Source organism: Narcine bancroftii, chromosome 13 (assembly GCF_036971445.1).
Source record: "Narcine bancroftii isolate sNarBan1 chromosome 13, sNarBan1.hap1, whole genome shotgun sequence".
NCBI classification, from domain to species: domain Eukaryota; kingdom Metazoa; phylum Chordata; class Chondrichthyes; order Torpediniformes; family Narcinidae; genus Narcine; species Narcine bancroftii.
In genome coordinates this window covers 2,141,506-2,164,472 of record NC_091481.1, presented here as the reverse complement: position 1 = coordinate 2,164,472, position 22,967 = coordinate 2,141,506, and the positions used below count along the sequence as shown (strand labels likewise).

Below are 22,967 nucleotides of genomic sequence, written 5' to 3'. Positions count from 1 at the left end.
GTTAGCGTTCAGCGCAACGCTATTAGAGAGCCAGCAACCTGGGGTCGAATAGAGCACTGGTTCTCGCCGCCTGTGTGGGTTTCCTCCCACGTTCCAAACACGTATAGGGTTGGTTGGCTAACTAGTCACATGGGTGTATTTGTGGGCAGCATGGGCTGGAAGGATCCCTGCTATATCTCTAAATGTAAATTTATGCCTCAATCAAACCCCATAAGTGTTTAAATATCACTTCAGGATTTCACCTTTCCTGCCACCCACCCCCTCCCCCCCCCCCCCCCCCCCTCCACCCACAGCTATGAGTGAGATCTGAGTGACACCCTGTTACTTCCAGTGATTTAAACCATCCGCAGGTCACCAGGCCTTCATGCGCTGAGCTGCTCATGAGCTTTAATGGAATGAGCAATAGGATGCCCCGCACATTTCCACGGCCCTCACCTCTCCAACCCGTTCAGTGTGCTTACCTTCCTGGGCTTCACTTTGTCATGGTAGTCATATTGGAATATCCCTTTGTAACTCAGTCCCAACCACCAAGGAATTCCTTGCTTGTCCTGTCGGATAAATCACAGCAATTCAGTGTGCAGCATTTTTTTTATTCTTAAAAGAAACAGATGCTCACTGGAATTTATACAAAGATCAAGCATCTAAGGGGCCAAATTAGCAGATCTCAACCCTTTTACTCCACTCAAATGCCACCTGAAGTAATCCCTTACTAACCACAGAGACCCTATGGCATGGGATGGTGTAGTAGGGGCAGCATAATTGGCATGGCAGTTAGCTCAACATTGTTACAGCACCAGCGATTGGGACCAGGATTCGAATCTGGCAGCGTCTGTAAGGAGTTTGTACGCTACCATGTCGCCCTCCTATGCCATCTATGCCATAGGGGCTCTGTGGTTAGTAAGGGATTTCATGAGGTGGTATGTGAGTGGAGAAAAAAGGTCAAGAACCACTGAGTTAAATAGTTACGCTCAAAAATGTTGAATGGGATTCAAATCTCTGCAAAGTTTCCAATTGTTAAAAGCAACACCAAAGAAATTCACCAAACTACAAGAATTGGAATCCTGAACAAACCACGAGAAGCCAGAGGGAATGAACAGATCAGGAAGCGTCGATTGGTCAATGTTCTGGACCAGGACCCTTCCTCGATTCTTGGAAAAGGGCCCTGACACAAAACGTTGGCCGCCCATTTCTCTCCACGGATGCTGTCTGACCTGCTGAGTTCCTCCTGCTTGTCTTTGCCAAGAAATCATGGCTGATCACAAAGTACTGGAGCCAGGTTGCGGAGAGCCACGGATGAGCTTTGAGCTTCTGGAGAAGGTGAGAGAAAGATTTACGGGGGTAGCATCCGAGATGAAAGTTTGCAGCGACTGAGCCAAATGGAACTTTATTTAGTCTTATTTCACAGTCAGAGCAATGATTTGAACAAAACCCAATGAAGCACTTTAAAATCCCAGGGGGTGTTGTGGGAGGCTGCAGCCACCCTTCAGAATGTCCAAAATCGAGAGAGGATAAACTCAGGAATGAAAATGAGGTATTGATTCAACCTCCAGTTTGAACATGGACTGCAGTAACACCAAGCGGTTGAAGTAAATAGTTTAGAGACCTTCAAGAGGAAATGAGAGGATTACATGAGAGAGAAAGGGATCAGGAAAGAGCCAACTTGAGCTGGAAAGAAGGTCGGAAACTCGAGTCCTGCACAACCTTGTCGAACTAATGGTGGGGTCTGACTTGGCGTCGTTCTTGTTCTGTATTTTCCAAGTAACTTAACATTAAAGGAAGGTTTACATATGGTTAGAGTCAGAATTACGCAGCATGAGAACAGACTCTTTGGCTCAATTCCACAACGGCCATCAACCACCCACTACGACGAATCTGACACTAACCCCAAGTTCCTAGTGCTCTCCACATTCCACAGTCAGAGAGATACGGCACAGAAACAGGCTTTTCTGCCCCGTGTCCGTGCCGGCCATGAACATTAATGATACATTCATCCCATATTTGTCCCCTCAATTCTACCCCCCAACCCTATTCCACCCCTCACGTATGCATGGAGGGCAATTAATAGCTGCCGACTACGCAGCCAGTGTGGGTCCTTCAGCCACTGAGCCCCTCGCTGGCCTGCTACCGTGGTCAATCCTGCTCGTGGTTGGGATGCAGGGATGTGGTTCAACAGATGCAGTGATCCTTCACCAGGTTAACAGCTGCCAAGGTGGAGCCCCATCAAACGCTTACTACTGCCTGTCGCCTGGGGAGCATTTAGTGATTTCCCTGTCAGGAAATACCCAGAGGCAGAGAGTGGCAAAGGCCACCATCAGTGGACTGGGAAAGGGTGCGCAGGAACTTTGTGGGGGTTGGAACATGTAAAAGCACTCAGCTCACCAAAACTGATTCTCAATGAGGGAAAGGCACCTTCAACTGCTCCCCTGAACTTTCTGGGGGGTGTATGTAACACTTCTTCTGAAATTCACTTCTACTAACTTGAGCGGAATTGGTTTTGGGAAAACGAATTGAAAACAACCTACCCATTTGTCACATGTGACCTGGTGAGTGTGCTGGGTTGCAGACCTTTCTGGAGTCAAGTGAGAACAGCTCATTATCCAAAAGAAAACCATGAATTAGTTCAGCAATGAGAATTCCTCCAATCAATGCCTCTCTCAATCCACCCATGACCTTTTCAGTTAACCCAACTCGCTGAACAAACATTGCTGGAATTCTCTAAGGTTCTTCAGCAATTAAAGTTGACCCTGCCAGGAGTCTGTACCTGACTCCACCATATCCTCGATTCAGGTTTCTAAACGCAACCACGGACAAGAAAAATTATATCCGTGTGCCACAGGAGAATCATGTCCACAGAGAGAGACCCATCCTGGACATCTGGGATGTGACAGCAGTGGAAAGAAGTCTGTTATTAATTGCTGGAATTCAGGTTGCCATGAGGATATTAAAACTGAAACATGTGGCTGATGAATTGAGTCACAGCCAGGAAACCCACTCCTTCTGCGGACAATTTGGTGCAACCATTTCCAGCTTTTACACAACAAATCCCATGGTGCCATCTGAACTCCTGACCCTGAGATCGCTGGCATGGTATTTTTTTTGGCCAGATTTTTATTTTTATTTTACTGAAGGCTCAATGCTCTGAGGATATCCCCTCGAGTCTCCATGTCGATGCCACCATGTCAAAGGCATGCCAGCAGCTGTCTTTATGAGGCATTTGAGGAGATTGGGTAGGTCACTGAGGACTTTCTAAAACTTCTACAGGTGTACCGTGGAGAGGATTCTGGCTGGTGCATCACTGTCTGGTACGGAGGTGCTATCACTCAGGACAAGAAAACTCTCCAGAGGGTTGTTATCTTGGCCTGTGACATCACGGGCACCAGACTCCACTCCATCAAGGACATCTACAAGAGGCGATGTCTTCAGAAACCAGCCTCTATCCTCAAGGACCCCCACCACCCAGGCCATGCCCTCTTCACTCTGCTACCATAGTGAAGGAGGTACAGGAGACTGAAGTCGAGCACTCAGCGGTTCAAGAACATCTTCCCCGCTCCCATCAGATTCCTGAATGATCAATGAACCACAGACATTGCCTGACTTTTTCTGCTCTATATTTATTTATTGTTGTAAGGTGGTTTATATGAATAAACTGCTGCCACAAAACAACAAATTTCGTAGCCTGTTCATGACAATAAATTCTGACTTTGAATCTCCTTTGCCCTCTATCTCCAGCAGGGGAGCTTCAGATGTCCAGAGGCCCCGGTTCAATGTTCACTGTCTGTGTGCCAGTCATTCTGTATCAACACCTTGCTGCCCCTCACCTTTCACTTCCTTGCCTATCAATAATCTACCTGCCACTGCCTTAACAATCTTCAAAGCCTCAGCAGTGCGGTAACATGGTTTGTCTCACAGATCCAAAGACCCGCATCAATCCCTGAGTTTGCACGTTCTCCCTGTGACCGGCTGGGTTCCACATTTGCAAAGACGTGCAGCTTCGTGGGTCTACTGGCTACCGTACTTTGCTGCCGGTAGATGTGTTTGGGTGATGGATTGTTGGGGAGAATAAGATGGCATCAGGAAAGAACTAGCGTAAATGGGTGCACAGCCTCTGTGGGCTACAGCACCTGCTTTAGTGTGGGATGGTCCAGCCAGCCTTACCCAACCTTTTATCAGCTATGGCCCCATCCAGGACCCTGCTCAACATTTATGAGCCTCCTTCCCTGTGAAGCAGTCAAGTTCAGTTGGTTTCTTCCGTACTTCTCTCCTACCAACTCATGAAAAACACAAAAAATATTTATGTTACATGAGGTGAAATGAAAATTAGGCCTTTACTTAAACGAGTGGTGGCCTCCGGAGGGGGGACAGGGGACTGTCGGGCTTCCATTGAGAATGGCTGGCCTAACGAGTGTTGGAGAGACTTCCAGGCTAACATCCCTGCAGTCCTGAAGCCTGGGGACGCCAGAGAAACCTACGAGGACCAGGAAGGAAGAGCATCACTTTGACCAGGGAAGGAAGGAAGTGTGATTTGTACGGCAGTTATTAGGAGGAGGAGATTCCTGGAAACAGAGGAGCACTGAGCATTCATAAAGACATGCAGCATGGAAAAAGGCCCTTCAGCCCCATTGAGTTCAAACTGACTACTAACCACCTATATTAATTCAATTTTTTCTAATTCTCCCCGCATTTTCATCAACTCCCCCCAAATTCTATCCCTCACCCCCACACCAGGGGGAATTTTAACCCACTGAACTGCACGTCTTGGAGATTTTTTTAAAAATTTAGACATACAGCACAATAACAGGCTCAAGCCACCCAATGTTATAAAACAATGCTATGGAATGTTTTTGAAGGGTGGGAGCAAACCAGAGCATCTGGAGGAAACCCACTCAGATACAGTCCAGTTGCTAGCGCTAATTGCTACGCTAATCGTGCCACCCTATGTGGGAGGAAGGCAGAGTAAATCTAGGTGGTCACAGCCGCTCAGACTGCACTAGGGGTTGGGTCACTGGCGCCGTGAACCAGTGTGTTACCAATCTCCGGCAAATAAATCGGGAAATGTGTAGATCCGACCAAAAGGCGAGAGTGCAGCATTGCTCTTCAAACCATTTGTGGGAGACAACACCTCAGTGAAAGGCAGGTGCGGCTGCCTGGTTAGGCAGCTTTAAGAGGGCTCCAATCTCCCTGGGGGGTTTCTCATCTCATCTCAAGAAAACTGGAAAAATTTTAGACGTACAGCACAGTTATAGGCCATTTTGACCCATGACCCTGTGTCACCCAATTACACCTAATTGACCTCCAACCCTGGTTCGTTTTGAACGGTGGGAGAAAACTGGAGCCCCCGGGGAAAACCCATGCAGACACAGGGAGGACGTACCAATTCCTTACAGGCAGTAGGGGATTAGAATCCCAGTTGCTGGCGCTGTAATAGTGTTGCATTAACCATTTCGCAAGCCGTACCACCCCATTGTTATAGAACAGAGAACGGTACAGCACAGGAACAGGCCATTCGGCCCAAGTAACTGTGTTAAACACCATGCCCACATCAAACAAAACTCTCCTGCTTGTACCTGATAGATGTTCCTCTATCCCCTTCATACTCACATCTGGAAGCCTTTTAAACGCTACCGCTGCATCTGATTCTGCCACCCCTCTCCGTGTAAAATATTTTCCCTGCACATTTCCCTTAAACTTCCTCCCCCCTTGCCTTAAATCCATTTCCTCTGGTGTGTGACCCATTTACCCTGGGGGAAAAGATTCTGTCCACCTTCTCAAAGTTTCTCATGATTTAATAAACCTCCTTCAGGTCTCGCCTCAGCCTCCGACACTTCAGAGAAAACACTCTAGCTTTTCCTATAACTCGCACCCTCTAAACCACGCAACATCCTGCTAAACCTCTTCTGTCCCCTTTCCAAAGCCTCTCCGATCTTTCTGTGAGGTGGGGGGAAGTGTCTGGAGCTGCACAGTAGATTCTGTGATTCTGCTCTTTCAACGGGAGATTAGTGGGTCGTGAGCAAAACATCAGAGCTGTTATTTTGTTATTTAAAGGCACTGATTTTTAAGAGCTCTGAGTCGTAAAATTCCAGAATCCGTGACGTATTAACCATAAAATCCTGCATTTGTATCAATCACTCCAGGTTTAAGAGGTTCCTAGTGAGTGTGAAGTTGTTGGTGGAAAGGGTGGATTTGAAGGTTTTTGAAGGGGAGCAGAAGTTTGGGAGATAAAGCAATTGAGACAAGCTATTCAAACTTTGGGCTTTGGAGCAGAAGGCAAGGCTATCAATGGGGAAGGAGGGACAGGGGTTTGGGAATGAAGTGGAGGTCTTTTCGTTGGAGGGTTTCAAAAATTCTCGGGGCTGAAGGGAGGGGGATTGTACTGAGAATAGCAAGTCTTTAAATGGTGCTCTGCAGATGCAGTGCGGAATGTACACTGGCTAGTTGCATCACAGCAATATTTGGCAATTTGACTGGCAAAGAAGGCAGCCAGGTCAATCACAGGCTCTGACCTCCCATCCACCGCAGAGGTCTATGAGAGGCACCGACTCAAGAAGGCAGCCAACGTCATAAAGGACCCCTATCACCCTTGTTTCAAAAACGGTGGAAATGAGGTTGAAGAGTGAAACAGCCATAGGTTGTGGAGGGTTTTGGAATGCCTGGAACTACTATGACAGATGTTGTGAAAGTTCAGCTGCAGAGTGGTGCCGACATTGGGAGGAACTGATATTGATCCGGAGATGGGCGCAGGAAGGATTGGTCATGGAGGGAGAGAGATCCCAACCAGAGAATGTACAGTAGCTTGGGTTTGTATCCTGCTGCATTTAGAAGAACGAGACGCGGGCTTATAGAAATAGAAAAGATCCCAAGGCGCCCCTGACAAGGTCAATGTCGAGCAACAAATAATTTGCTGGAGGTTTAGCATCAGAATGGTCGATATTTCAGGCCGTGATCCCATTCAGTCAGAATTCCACAGCTCTCCCTCTGACGCAGCTCAACCTGCTGACTCCTTCAGTCTTCTACGTCTCCAAGGTAGATTTAAAGATATTTCCATTAGTGGGAAATTGAGGAGACATGCAAGATTCAGCATTGATCATGAAAACATATCAAGATGCAGCAATTAAAATAGAAATTAAAGACATCGTACCTTTACTGCATAATAGTGGACCCCGTACGTTGGAAGGGATTCTGTAATACTCATGTAACTAGGGGAAGGAAGAGAAGAAACATTAGAAGGAACAGCTCCTACCTTCTCCTCCCCAGAGCTATCAGAAACATTGAACTCGCTGATTCACCAATCTTGTAAAAGAGTGTTGCAAAATAGTAAAGAATAAAACAAGTCAAAACATTTAAAAAGAAGACAAATTAACAACGTCCTGTGAGAAACTAAACATCTCAGAGTAATATCAAAGAACAATGTCAGGAATCTAAACGTGTCTTCCATTTCACATTGAAGGGTGAAGGTTATAAATCTGGAAGCTGTGATCAAATCAGATTTCTGATGCCCATTTAACAGAGGCGACACACCATTCACTTCCAATAGTTTGACCCTCTTCTCTAAAACGTTGGGAGAAAAAAGGGCGGCACGGTTGGCGTAGCGGTTAGTGCATCGCCTTTAGAGCACCAGCGATCGGGACCGGGGTTTGAATCCCACGCTGTCTGTAAGGAGTTTGTACGTTCTCCCCATGTCTGCATGGGTTTTCCCCGGGGGCTCATGTTTCCTCCACCATTTCAAACATATCGGGGATTGTAGGTTAATTGGGTGAAATTAACACAGGACTTACTTAACTATAGCTTGTCCTCTTGTCTGCCCCGTCACCTTCTTGTAATGTTCGATCACTCGATCCTCACTAGAAGTGGCCAGGCAATAAATATTTAGTATTAAAACCACATTTCTGATGTAATGAAATTGTCACATGGTCAAACAATTGCTCATTTAAAATGTCACAGATATGGAGCAGGGGTACACAATTTCTACCTCTTGGACTTCTCGGGAAGGGATGTGACACTGGGGGACCAGGGCACAGTAGGAACACGCATGAGAAGCAAGAAGAGAAAATACAGTGAAACCCCTGGTATCCGGTATTCAAGCAACCAGCAAAAAAAATCAAGGAAAATAATTTTTTTTAATTTTAAATAAATAAGAATAAAACAATAGGTAAAAAATACGCAAGTTTAAAATTGTAAAAGTAAATGTTCTTCGAAGTTGCACGTAAACCTGTGGTGAAGATGGGAACAAATATCCAGCCAGTGGAGGGCCTTGGTCAGGTTTTGCTCGTAGCAGTTGTTTGAATAAAGTTGTGTGAAACAGCGATGGTGTCACCCAGGATGAGGAGCTGGTTGACACTCGTCGCTGTTGGGGGACTCTCTTAAAGTGTCTCCTGATCCCTGCTTAGTAAGAGTTGCCCCGGTCAGAAGCTTTATCTGTAAACTTTGGGAGGGAAGGGGAGTTAATTATCTATAATGTTATTGTTCGTCTTTCGGGCGGCTCCGTGGAGGGAGAGGAACCTCGAGATGCAGCGACGGTTAAATGGTTTCAAACATTGCGACTGAAAATAAAGTAAAATAAAGTAAAATTCATGCAAGTGAAGTTTGTTCAGTGTTAGTACAGTCTAGGATTTTTGTTTTTTAAAAAAAAACTGTTATTCTTAATACAAGTATATTAGTTAGGCATTGCAAGAGTAAGTCTCAAGCAATCGGAAAATACCCTTATCCAGCATCTACCAATCCCCAGAGGTTCCAGATACCAGAGGTTTTATCAGAAACATTGAACCAATGCATCTTAGATTCTCTCTCCACAGATGACGCCTGACTTGTTAGTTTTCATTTCAGATTTTACACATGTGCAGCTTTTTCAATTTCCAACACATGAGGAGAGTGAGAAGGAATGCAAGTAAGACAAATGAAATGGAAGGAAGATCAGAGTTCATTGATGCCCCTAATTACAACTCAGGTCCAACAGGTCATGGTCTGTGCATTTGCAGACAAAAGAGCCACACTAAAAACCAGGACGTGTCGACTGATTTGACGCTAGGGGAGTGCTGCACTGTTGAGGGCACTATCTTTCACATGAGATTGTAAATCAAGGTCCTGCCTGCTATCTCTTGTAGATGTAAAGAGCATCAAATCTCTCCCCCATACCCCAGTGCCCTCAATCAACATCACTGGCGCAGATCTCCGCGCTTCAACTGCGTTCCTGTTTGTGGGAGCTTCCTGAAAACACATTGTTTTTGAAATGCGACAATAACCACACATTAGAAGTACTTCGCTGAAAGGCCATTCAGTTCATTGTAATTGCCCTAGCTTTTTCTGCTGGTTCATCCAAAATAAATACAATGCCCTTGACTCTTTGTACAAAGTTATTTTGTGTTCAAGTTTATTAGTTACATTATATGTTATGGCATCTTCATTTATACTATGTTAGTTCATATACTTTACATATCTGTGTGGCTGCAGCAGGTAGGAATGTCAGTGCGTCTGTATATGACAATAAACTCTCATATCATCATCGTGTGAGCCCCCTGCTCACTCACGTACTACAAAGCCACTCTCACAAAACCCTAATACCTAAAATACAAAGTTCAAACACAGATGGAGGAACTCAGCTGGGCTTGCAGGGTCAGTAGGAGGTAAAAATATATTACCGATGTCTCGGGCCTGAGCCCTTCTCCAAGGAATGAGCAAAAAGCAGACAGGCACCTGACTTAAAAGGCTGGGGGAGTAGGGAAGAATGGGCAGCGGGAGGAGCACAGGCTAAAGGTGGTAGCTGGACATAGGAGGGCACGAGAAGAAAGGGGAGAAATGATCGGGGGAGGGAGTGGGGGAGAGAGAGTGAACGCTAGAGGAAAGGAGACGTGGGGCGAGATGGGGGAGGGGCTAACGTAAACTGGAGATGCCAATGTTAATGCCTTCCAGTTGGGGTGAAATATGAAGTGGAGTTACTCCAATTTGTGGGTGGTCTCAGTCACCAAAGTTACTCTGAAGGCACAGCAGATATAAAATTCATTACCGTGCACAAACTCTCCACCTAATGCAGACGACTGACTAAAGTGGGAATTGTCCAGCTGCGGAAAGGAGTTGGTGCCTACCAGTAAGCGAGAGACGGATGCTCCTTCAGAGCTTGCGTTGGAAGCACTGGCAGTTTCTTCAGATCAGCTCTTGTTACTTCATTACTGAAACAAAATATTGGAAAGGATATCACGTTTGTACCAAAACCACGATCTGTAGTGTATGAACAAGACCAGATGGAACATTCTGAAAGCCTACATCTGTTCCTCTTTTAGCGAAATAGGAACAGTTTATAGCAAGCGTCACCTCAAGTAGTTTTAAACGAATTTTTAATAGTATTTTTCTTTAATTGAAAAAAAAATTGCCTTGTGTCTCGCTCGCTGTGTGGTCCAGACAGATTCCTCCTGAGGACTAGCTGGGACCTTTTCAACAAAGACATTTTCTGTACGGTTCAGGGGAGATTCAATCACTCACATTCCTGGAGGTGATGGGGTATCTCTGGTGCCCAGGGAAAGGATTTGCACAGAATTAAGCTTTGAAAGTGAGATCCAATTTTCTTATAGTAAAAGCACCATGCTGGCGAAACTCAGCAGGTCAAACAGCGACCTTTATATCAAAGATAAAAAGCCAACGTTTCGAGCTTAAGCCCTTCATCAAGGTGCAGACAAAATGTAGGCAGGTGCCCGGAAATGTTGGTTCTGCATCTGCTGAGTTTCTACAGCGTCATGTTTTCACTTCAATCACGGTGTCTGCAGACATGGGCACTGAGTCCCTGATGCTGTGAAACCACAATTGTTTGCAAGCACAATGCAGGCCTTGTCTGGGCACCAATGAGCCAATTTACAAATCCATGGTTTCTTTACATCCTGTGGCTCTGTGAAAACAAGCCTAGATTTATGGAGCTCAGAGTGCCTCGTGGTTGTGCACGTAACTTTGGAACCATTTTCCCATCGCAGCTTCTGTTTTAGGCTGTCCAGCCTGCAGCCTGTGCTGACTGACGGACAATATATTCCACATCATATTCACCACTGCTGAACTTTCAGAATAATTGATACATTATGTGAGGTGAAACCCGATCAAGGCTCCACTGAAATGCAGCAGCCCTGGATTCTGGCTGTTGTTTTAAACAGTGTTACAGACTGAAATATAATCAGGTCTTCGCCCACTCAAGATGCTTATAAATTCAATGTGAAGACAGTTGGTTTAAGCCCCAGGCTGCTGCCTCTGTGCACTGGTAAGGTACTGTTAAACCCAGGGATTCAGGAGAAACTATTCTAAAACTCTGAATTCATGAACAGTTCCTGGCCAGGTCCAAAAGCTTCATTTATACTGCACTTTTAAGATAATAAAGTTCTCCAAGGAGCTTTCGAGGTGTTTGTAGAATAACGGAATAACAGCTCAGAGTGAATACCAGCTCTCACCAGAGCAATCTCAACAGCCTCCCACAAGCCCCTGAAACCCTGCATGTTACTGCCCCTGCAATGCCCACCCAATTCCCATTTTCAACCTTTGTTTCTGACACCTGTAACTTGTGAATTCCAGATCAGAACAAATCTCTGCATCATAAAGATTCCACCTGTAAAATGAACATTTTCCCAAGGATACAATACCTATTTCAGACATTACCAATACGCTTAACAGAGAAATTCTTCAAGGAGTTAAAGAAAATAATAAGGAAATTTTTATGGAAAGGGGGGGAAACCGAGGATAGCACTAGATAAATTAACAGAATGGTATAAACAAGGAGGCTTACAACTACCAAACTTTAAAAATTATTATAGAGCCGCACAATTAAGATACCTATCAGATTTTTATCAAACAAGGGAAAAGCCAGATTGGACTAGATTAGAACTAGATAAAATAGGGGAGAAGATACCTGAACATATATTATATAATTGGGATGAAAAATTGGTACAACGTAGGAATTCTCCAGTATTACATTATCTGCTCAATATTTGGAAGAAGATTCATGTAGAAAGGAATAAAACAAATTACCAATTACCAAAACTAATACTGACGCAAAATCAGTTACTCCCTTTTATAATAGATAACCTTTCCTTTAGAGAATGGGAGAAAAAAGGGATCAAAAGAATAGAAAATTGTTTTTCGGGAAATAAATTATTATCCTTTGAACAAATGAAAGATAAATATAATATAACTCACGATACAGTGTTGGCATACTACCAACTGAAATCCTACTTGAAGGACAAATTGGGAAGCAGTCTGAGGTTACCAGAGGGAAGTAATTTTGAATATGTGATTACAGATACAATGATAATCAAAAAATTTGTAACAAACATGTATATTAAACTACAAGAAAAGGAGAATGAGGAAACAAATGGTAAAACTAAACAAAAATGGGAACAAGATCTAGACATAAAGATAAAGAAGGAAGCATGGGAGAAGTTATGCTCTGGAACTATGAGAAATACAATAAATATGAGGTTACGTATGATACAATCTAACTGGATACACAGGCTATACATTACACCTCAAAAGTTAAATAAATGGGACCCAACAGTATCTGACAGATGTTTTCGCTGTAAAAAGGAAACGGGAACAACAATTCATGCAATCTGGACATGTGAGAAAGTGAAAAAATTTTGGGAAGATCTAAACCAGATATTAAATAAAATCACAAAAAGCTATATACCAAAAAACCCAGAGATCTTCCTCCTAAGTAACATAAAAAACAAAGAGTTTGGACTCGAGTTGGATGGAGCACAAAAAAGATTTGTTAGGATAGCCCTAGCTGTAGCAAAAAAATGTATTATATCAGCCTGGAAATTAGAAGATAACCAGGAAAAACAAGGACTGGTTCGACGATAACAGCCAGGAAATCCAGGAGCTGCTGGCAAAGAAGCGAGCTGCCCACCAGGCTCACCTTACAAAGCCGTCCTGTCCAGAGAAGAAACAAGCCTTCCGTCGCGCATGCAGCCATCTTCAGCGCAAACTCCGGGAGATCCAAAATGAGTGGTGGACTAGCCTCGCCAAGCGAACCCAGCTCAGCGCGGACATTGGCGACCTCAGAGGTTTTTACGAGGCTCTAAAGGCTGTGTACGGCCCCTCACCCCAAGTCCAAAGCCCGCTGCGCAGCTCAGACAGCAAAGTCCTCCTCAGCGACAAGATCTCCATCCTCAATCGATGGTCAGAACACTTCCAATCTCTTTTCAGTGCCAACCGCTCAGTCCAAGATTCCGCTCTGCTCCAGCTCCCTCAACAGCCCCTAAGGCTAGAGCTGGATGAGGTCCTAACCGGGATGAGACATATAAGGCAATTGAACAACTGAAAAGTGGCAAAGCAGCAGGTATGGATGGAATCCCCCCAGAGGTCTGGAAGGCTGACGGCAAAACTCTGCATATCAAATTGCATGAGTTTTTTCAAGCTTTGTTGGGACCAAGGAAAACTGCCTCAGGACCTTCGTGATGCCACCATCATCACCCTGTACAAAAACAAAGGCGAGAAATCAGACTGCTCAAACTACAGGGGAATCACGCTGCTCTCCATTGCAGGCAAAATCTTCGCTAGGATTCTCCTAAATAGAATAATACCTAGTGTCGCCGAGAATATTCTCCCAGAATCACAGTGCGGCTTTCGCGCAAACAGAGGAACTACTGACATGGTCTTTGCCCTCAGACAGCTCCAAGAAAAGTGCAGAGAACAAAACAAAGGACACAGTGCGGCTTTCGCGCAAACAGAGGAACTACTGACATGGTCTTTGCCCTCAGACAGCACAAAGAAAAGCGCAGAGAACAAAACAAAGGACTCTACATCACCTTTGTTGACCTCACCAAAGCCTTCGACACCGTGAGCAGGAAAGGGCTTTGGCAAATACTAGAGTGCATCGGATGCCCCCAAAAGTTCCTCAACATGGTTATCCAACTGCACGAAAACCAACAAGGTCGGGTCAGATACAGCAATGAGCTCACTGAACCCTTCTCCATTAACAATGGCGTGAAGCAAGGCTGTGTTCTCGCACCAACCCTCTTTTCAATCTTCTTCAGCATGATGCTGAACCAAGCCATGAAAGACCTCAACAATGAAGACGCTGTTTACATTCGGTACCGCACGGATGGCAGTCTCTTCAATCTGAGGCGCCTGCAAGCTCACACCAAGACATAAGAGAAACTTGTCCGTGAACTACTCTTTGCAGACGATGCCGCTTTAGTTGCCCATTCAGAGCCAGCTCTTCAGTGCTTGACGTCCTGTTTTGCAGAAACTGCCAAAATGTTTGGCCTGGAAGTCAGCCTGAAGAAAACTGAGGTCCTCCATCAGCCAGCTCCCCACCATGACTACCAGCCCCCCCACATCTCCATCGGGCACACAAAACTCAAAACAGTCAACCAGTTTACCTATCTCGGCTGCACCATTTCATCAGATGCAAGGATCGACAACGAGATAGGCAACAGACTCGCCAAGGCAAATAGCGCCTTTGGAAGACTACACAAAAGAGTCTGGAAAAACAACCAACTGAAAAACCTCACAAAGATTAGCGTATACAGAGCCGTTGTCATACCCACACTCCTGTTCGGCTCCGAATCATGGGTCCTCTACCGGCATCACCTACGGCTCCTAGAATGCTTCCACCAGCGTTGTCTCCGCTCCATCCTCAACATTCATTGGAGCAACTTCATCCCTAACATCGAAGTACTCGAGATGGCATAGGCCGACAGCATCGAGTCCACGCTGCTGAAGATCCAGCTGCGCTGGGTGGGTCACGTCTCCAGAATGGAGGACCATCGCCTTCCCAAGATCGTGTTCTATGGCGAGCTCTCCACTGGCCACCGTGACAGAGGTGCACCAAAGAAGAGGTACAAGGACTGCCTAAAGAAATCTCTTGGTGCCTGCCACATTGACCACCGCCAGTGGGCTGATATCGCCTCAAACCGTACATCTTGGCGCCTCACAGTTCGGCGGGCAGCAACCTCCTTTGAAGAAGACCGCAGAGCCCACCTCACTGACAAAAGACAAAGGAGGCAAAACCCAACACCCAACCCCAACCCATCAATTTTCCCTTGCAACCGCTGCAACCGTGTCTGCCTGTCCCGCATCAGACTTGTCAGCCACAAATGAGCCTGCAGCTGACGTGGACATTTACCCCCTCCATAAATCTTCATCCACAAAGCCAAGCCAAAGAAGGGAGACAACAATGGTATATAGAAATGAATAAATGTATTCCATTAGAAAAAATAACATATAATTTAAGAAATAACATTACAATATTTGAACAAATATGGGAGCCATAAATGAAACACAATAGAGAAAACCTACCGGGGACATCTACCACCTAAAATGACAGAAGGAAAAGAGAATGAAAAGAACTGACTCAGTGGAATTTCTTGTTTATTTTTATTGAGTGACAACATTGTTTGACGGGTTTAACGTATCTTAGATTCTGTACTTTAAATAAATGGGAGGGGAGGTAGGGAGGGAGGAGGGAAGGGGGGGGGAGAAAACGACACTGTATATATTTAAGAAGGAAAATGTATGTATCTTGATCAATATGGTTTATAGTGTGAAAAATAAAAAATTAAAAAATAAAAATAAAAATAAAGATTCCACCTGCATCCCCTTTTCAATCCCGTGCCAGTTCTAAGATACTGGATGAATCTTGGACAGGAAATGCTAACCTTGGATAAACAGAGGACCATCAGATGGGAGGAAATTAACACCACTGTCTCCTGCCAATGAGTTTTCACTGTGGTCAAAAGGAAAAGTTAAGGTCAAGTATGTAACGTGAAAGAAACAGGAGCAATTAAATTCCTGGGATAGTGGCTCCCTCACAATGCTGGAGATCCAGATTTAATCCTGATCTCCAGTGCTGTCCAGAGCTTACTTGTTCTCCCTGTGACCACGAGGATTCATCTGGCTGCTCTGAAGGATTCAACAGGCTGGTCCTGATGCCTGGGCTCCAACGAACCCCTTTCACGTGCCACCTTTCTCTGGTCTACCTCTGTGACCCACTAATCTGATTGCTTTTTCAATCTGCCCCCGGAAGAGGCACAGTAAGGTACTTGGTGGGCAATAAACAGTGGGATGCCCAGTGATTCCAGGGTCCAGAAAATAAATGATTAAAAGAAAATGTATTTCGTTGCTTGCAGGAAGTTCTGCTTGATGTGTACAAGATGTGGAGAGGGTGAGCAAGTTCTTGAGAGACACGATCTTGGAGGATCTTTCTTGGACCTAACACACAAAAGGCATTGTGAAGAAATCATACCAGGATCTCTACTTCCTCAGGAGCTTGCGGAGGTTTGGTACAACATCAGAAACCCTGGCAAATTTCTACAGAGGTGTGGTTGAAAGTGAGCTGACCAACTGCATCACAATCTGGTATGGGGCATCAATACCCCTGAGTGAAAAGCCCTACATAAGGTAGTGGTCACAGCCCAGGACATCACAGGCATAACCCTCCCCACCATCCAGAACATCTACAGGGAAACACTGTCATCGCAGAGTAGCAGCCATCATCCAAGGATCCACCCCACTCAGCACTCGCTGCTGCCATCAGGAAAAAGGTCTCGGTGCCACAAGACTCACACCACCAGGTTCAGGAACAGCTGCTCCCCCTCCACCATCAAACTCCTCAATGACAAACTCAATCAGGAACTTATTTAAGGACACTTACTTAGCACATTAGTGATTTTTTAAATTCTCTCTGTATTGCACAGTCTGTTTACAGGTGTACATTGTGCAGCTGTTTGTTGCACTACCAATAAGTGGCAATTCTGCCTGGTCCGCAGGAAAAAGAATCTCAGAGTTGCATGTGATGTCATGTATGTTCTGACAATAAATCTGAACAATGAATCCCCCCTCCCCCCAGCAGTTTGTATTTTTGCTCCAGATTTCAGCATCTGCAATCTCTTATACATCTGTGATCACTAAAGAACACTGATCCCTCTAAAAAGCTACTTATATTAAGGAAACGCCAAGAGGTTTCTGCTACAGCTTGTTAAAATGTCTACATTGTATCAAATACACATTTTGTTACAGGACATTTTATACAAGCATTGACACAATTCCTAATAGAGACACATTAGTTTGACATTTAACTAACCGAATGTTGCTTTATTTTTTAAAATGAGATTCTGTAGCGACTCAGAGTATCCTGACCTGTACACTTTGTGAAAAGAACCTTTAAATAATGCCCAGCACACTTTTTTTTAAACAACGTATTTTCCAATTTCAACTTTGTCCAAATGAACAGCTGAACCTTATATAGAGAATTTCAGTAGGCTGTAGTAGGTTGCAATGGGAACTATGATCTTTGAAGCAGGGTGTTAAATGACCTCCTACCTCATTGTGGTTTTAACAAAGGATCATTCAGAAGTAAAAAAGAAGACAGCCAAAGGATAAACAGGTTAAGACTTTATTCCCTGGAGCATAGAAGAATGAGGGGGAGATTTGAAAGAGGTTTTTAAAATGATCAGGGGGGCAGACAGAGTAAATGCAATCAGGCTTTTCCCACTGAGGGTAGGTGAGATACAAACAAGGGGACATGGGTTAAGGGGAACATTCGGGGGAACTTCTTCACACACAAAGTATTGGGAGCGTGGAACAAGCTGCCAGCTGCCAAGTGGTGAATGTGGGTTCAATTTTAACATTGAAGAAGAATTTGAGGGGAGGGTATGGAGGGCTGTGGACTGGGTGCAGGTCAGAGGGACCAGGCAGAATAATAGTTTGACACAGACTAAAGGGCCTGTTTCTGTGCTGTAATGTTCTATGGCTCTAAAAGCCGCTCTTGTTGGAATCTTGAGCAAAGAATTGCTGGAGGAACCCAGCAGGTTAGGATGCATCCAGGCGTAGAAATGGTCAGTTAAGATTTTGGATGTGAACCTTTTATCAAGACTAAGTTAGAATAGGCAAAATATAGGAGGAAAGAGCTGGGGGAGGACATAAGGTGGAGATGGGTGGAGGGAGAACCATTAGGAGGGTTGTGGGGAAAGGAAAACTAGAGAGAGAAAAAGGTACAGGTAAAAAAGAGATGGGAAGAGTGGAATCAGATGGGGTTACGTAAAATGAAAGAAATCAGGGTTCATTGCATTAGATTTAAGTTGTGGTGTGGGAGATTCGGCTGGACGGACATCACTCTCTACTCCCCACACGGGTATTCAAAGGGCAGGTTCCAGAAGAGGTTAGGAACTGTGAGTTCTCAACCAAACAACAGGGATATAAACAAGGGTGAACTGTTTCAAACCCAGTTAGTGATCTGGGTCAATGCTTCACCCTTAATCCCCCTACAATCCAACTGTGTCTTAAATGCATTTAGTGAGGCAGTGCCTAGTTTCTCTGGACAGAGAATTCCAGATTCACTACTATCTGGGAGTAGTAGTTCCTTCTCACCTCTTTCTTAAATCAATTCTTCCACATCTTGAGTCAGTGACCCCTGGTTCTAGTCTCACATGTCAGTGGAAACAACCTCCCCTTTTCCTCTCAGAATTTTATATGAGATCCCGTCACATACACTGAGTCAAACTACACTGAGTACAGTCCCAAGCGACTCCAATCTCTCCTCATAAGCTAGCCCCTCATCCATGGAATCCACCTGTGAACCCCCTCTGCACTGCCTCCAAAGCCACTCTATCCTTTCTCCAGTGAGGAGACCAGAACTGCACCCAGTTCTCCAGGGGTAGCCTCACCAGCACATGTGCAGATTAGCAGAACCTCCCTGCTCTTGAATTGAATTCCTCCAGCAATGAAGGGCCACATCCCATTAGCCTCCTTGATGACCTGCAGCACCTGAAGACTAACCTTTTGTGGTATATCACTAGACTTGGAAATGGAATGACTCTGGGGAAAATATGACTGTCATTCCTGTTATATTTTGTCCACGGAAATACCACCCATTCCTGGAAATACTTCAGGGCAACAGGTAGAAGTGAGGCACAAGTTTCTGGCATGTCAGATACTATTAAATGGAACTGCTTTCCTGCAAACTGAAATATTAATGACTAAAGCAGAAACTGCATTAACAGCCTGGAATGAGTTATGGTGGAGAATTGGCAAAACTATAATCGTTACTTCAAAAACATCTCCTTTAACCAACCAAATAAATGGAATACTACATCTAAAAAATGTAAATAAATTCAAATCATACTTTGTATTAGTATAAAGTAGTTGTACAAGATCCTGAGGGTGGTTGTGGAGAGGAGGCTTCCTCCTGAGGGAGACTCTCCAGCCAAGGCTCACTTTGAACAATAAAAAGACATTATTTTAAGTCCAAGATGAGGCAGCAGAGATTTGTAAAAACACAAAGCTGGAAAAACTCAGCAGGTCACATAGTGAACTTTATAGAGCCAAGATAGATAGATGACCAACGTTTCAGGCTCGAGCCCTTCATCAAGGGATGAGCAATATGTGGGCAAGCACCCGAACAAAATGGTGAGGAGGGAGGAGCACGGGCCCACAGGCAGGAGGTGGATAAGGGAGGGAGCAGCATACAGGGGGAGGGGGGTTGGCTCTGTGAATTGAGGGGGAAGGGGTGGAGAGCTGGAGGAAAGGAGAGAGAACAGGGAGTGGGTTAGCAGAGACTGAAGATGTTAATGCCGTCTGGTTGGAGAGGACCCAGGTAGTCCTGGTTTTGGCAGTACATGAGGCCACAGACAGACATTTGGAAAATTTTCATGTGAAGGAGAGGGAAATGGATGATTTGGTCAGAGGCAAATGGTTCTGAGGAGGTGGGTGGGAATACAGAGATCAGCCAGGGTTGTTTGCAAGACCTGTGGTCTGTCCCCCTTCAGTGTCCTAACTTTGGACACATGTTTCAAATCAAATGCAAGCAAAGGACATTATTTATTTTCTTTAATGAAGTAATGATGAAAGGCTAGGTTATGTGTCTGCCTTGGTTCTTGTTCAATGGAATTTAGTTCAAAGATTTCAACCCATTCCAAGGTGTTTATTATTTGAGTTTGTCGAATTCCAACCCAGCAAGGACTATAGCACTGAACCATTTAGAATCTTAAACGTAATAACCATTTATAACCTCCACTACCATAGATTCAACTGTTATACAGCCCGGGCAAGGCCATTTGGCCCACCATGTCCATGCTAACTCAAGGCCACCTCTTCATATTAATACCATCTTCCAGTACCTGGTCAGGAGCCTTCTACACCTCAAGAGCTCATCTAGACATTTCTTAAATGCTGCCTGGGACTCTACGTCCATGACTCCCACAGGCCATGTGTTCCAGGCACCCATCACCCTCTGGGGGAAGAAGTCCCCCTCAGATCCCCACTACATCTCTTACCTAGAGGAAAGTTCCTCAGTAGATGGAAAGTGGCTCTTGTAGATAACTTCACATCTTATTAATATAATAATGCTTTGTATTTAGTTACAATTTTAATGATGTAATATTTCATTTAACAGTTGCCATATTTAAATAGTGACTCTTTGGAGCTGACAATTACCAGCAGAGGATAATTAAACACATCTTCACTGAACCACCTCTAAACATCCAGCATTAAGAACATCACAAGAGAAGATGCAGCATCAGGCAGTTCTGCCCCTCTTGCCTGTCCTACCATTCATAAGAGCCTGGCTAATCTTTCACCTCAGTGGCAATAACCCCCATAATCCCTCGATTCCCTCACTACCCAAAAAACTGTTGATCTAAGTCTTCAATATACTCAGTAACCGAATCCTCACGGGTGTCTCAGGCAGAGATTTCCAAATATTTTTAGTGGAATTCCAAAAAGTTCTAAGAAATTTATTTTCATCTTAGTTGGGCTGAGGGACCCACACGGGCTGCTGGAAACTGGCTCACGGGAATGAGTTATCAGAAGTGGGATTTGAGAGGGTGCTGTGGGCAAGGAGGGCTCCCGAAGGGCTTCGGGTGCTGAAGGCTTCCTTATCGTGTCGGAGGTTTGGGTCTGGAGTTCGGGTGGCTGACAGATCGAACAGGAGTCTGTGCGGCTGCGGAGGTGAATCGCCAGACACACAGTGACTCTGAGGGTACTCTCTTTTGTTTCTCTTTCCCTGACTGTAAGGGATGCCGGGCAAGGTCCATACCAGCCGATCTCTCTCTAAGTCTGCACTTCTGAAAATTGTCTATGTTATATTATGTATGAGCTGACCACTGGATTGCTCACAAAACCACCACTACCACTGCATCTTGGGCATGTGTCACAATAGAAGAACTTCAACCAGGTGGTTTTATGACAGACTTACTTCACTCAGTCACCATCACACAAGCTAAAATTCATTCCAGATTTATTTAATTCACAGTGAGTGGCCATTCTTCCATTTTACTCTGGGTGTAGATCCCATCCTTTATGGCAGGGAAGGAGGTCTTTTTGGCCCATTGAGTCTTTGCTGGCTCACAGCAGCCCCATTTCCTACTGGAGGAGCTCTATGAGTCGAGCAGAGGTGGGAGAAAGAGTGGTCGACTGCTGAGCTCCTCCAGCAGTTCATTACATAAAGTGCCCAGAACTAAATAATGCACCAACAGAACACAGTCAACTCAATGTACCTAATTCAGAACTAATGTGCTCGTAACCCTTTGGACTCTGGCCTTTTTTATAAATATAAATTTTATTTATAAATTTAAAACCACAAATTTTACAGTAATACAAGTCCATTTCAAATATATGTGGAATATACAAGAAAAGGAAATGAACCTCCCAACTGCCCCCCAACCCTCTACAAAGCAAACGATAAAGAATGGGACATGAGACCCTCCTTTCTACAAGATTTCTTCTAATATACAGAGACCTTTAAGAGAAAAGGGATTTCAGAGATTCATTCAAATATTCATACCCAGTTTTCCAAATATGATCTTTATCCCTTGAATTACAAGTACTTTTCTCAAGTAGTATACAACTCCAAACTTCCACAGGCCATCTCCCCATTGTCAAATCTATATCAGATTTCCAAGTTATAGCAATACATTTTCTATCTATTGCTAAAGCAATTTGAACAAACTTCACTTGACAGATATTCAATTTTTAGGTTTAGCCTTCTAATCTCACCCTTTAATTCTGGCTATTTTTAACCTTTCATAATATATACTTTGGACCGGCTCCATGCATAAACTGCAGCACGAACATCAGTACAAAGGGCCTATCTCTGTGTTGTGACATTGAAGGCATCTTGGACACTGTGTGGGATCTAACCCGACCCAGGATCGAGGAGGTGAATCCACAGTATCACCTTGGCGAATACTGACAGTTGGGTATAAAAAAAACCAGTCCTGGAATACAGGGGCTTGGAGTATGTGCGCATGTCAGTAGTCGCGGAGAACAGAGACTGGGGTCCAAAGGGTTAAGACTCTGCAGTCCTGATATTCCAAACCAGGAAATTTCTTTCAAGAGATTTATTTTAGCCACTGTGTTTCAAATCGCACACAGCATCATTTAAAATGGTTCCTTCCCCTTAAACATCGAGGAAACAATTGTCACTGGCTCGACAGGTAGCAAGGGCTTCCGGACAATCTGATATAACCAAGGCATATATTTATCTGGATTGAATTTCTCAGAATATAATAATTGGAAAACTGCTCAATTAGGGATTTTTATGAATGCAGGAAACAGGATATTGGGTTTTCCATGATTAAAGTCAGTGGTAATGAGAAGGAAAGCATGGAATCAATGGCAGCCCTGTACTCTGCACCATCTGTGCACCAATCTTGTAGGTGAAGGTTACTCTGTGCTCTTAATCCCAGAGTAGCAATCATCCGCCACAGATGACACATTCCCACTTCCAGGACCAAAGTAAGCACTGCTGCCAAAGTTTGAAAGTTGAGAGTCTGACCTTTCAACAAAGGGGTGGTGTGTGTGTGTAGGGGGGGGTGGTGGGTGGGTGTGTGTAGGGGGGGGTGGTGGGTGGGTGTGTGTAGGGGGGGGTGGTGGGTGGGTGTGTGTAGGGGGGGGGATGGGTGGGGGGGTGGGGGGAGTGGGTGAGTGAGTGAGTGAGTGAGTGAGTGAGTGAGTGAGTGAGTGAGTGAGTGAGTGAGTGAGTGAGTGAGTGAGTGAGTGAG

At 44.7% G+C, this 22,967-nt stretch overlaps 1 protein-coding gene across 6 annotated transcripts in view; it reads right to left on the bottom strand.

The window, feature by feature from the left end:
• Positions 1-22,967, bottom strand: part of frmd4a (FERM domain containing 4A) — a 371,653-nt gene that overhangs the window by 83,058 nt on the left and 265,628 nt on the right. For all 6 annotated transcript variants that reach the window (XM_069907581.1, XM_069907580.1, XM_069907582.1 and 3 more), the window contains 4 exons: positions 10,077-10,160; positions 7,773-7,838; positions 7,136-7,193; positions 462-548 (listed from right to left, as the gene is read on the bottom strand). In XM_069907581.1, coding sequence (XP_069763682.1) covers positions 462-548; positions 7,136-7,193; positions 7,773-7,838; positions 10,077-10,160 — 295 coding nt within the window. The remainder of the gene's footprint in view (positions 1-461; positions 549-7,135; positions 7,194-7,772; positions 7,839-10,076; positions 10,161-22,967) is intronic.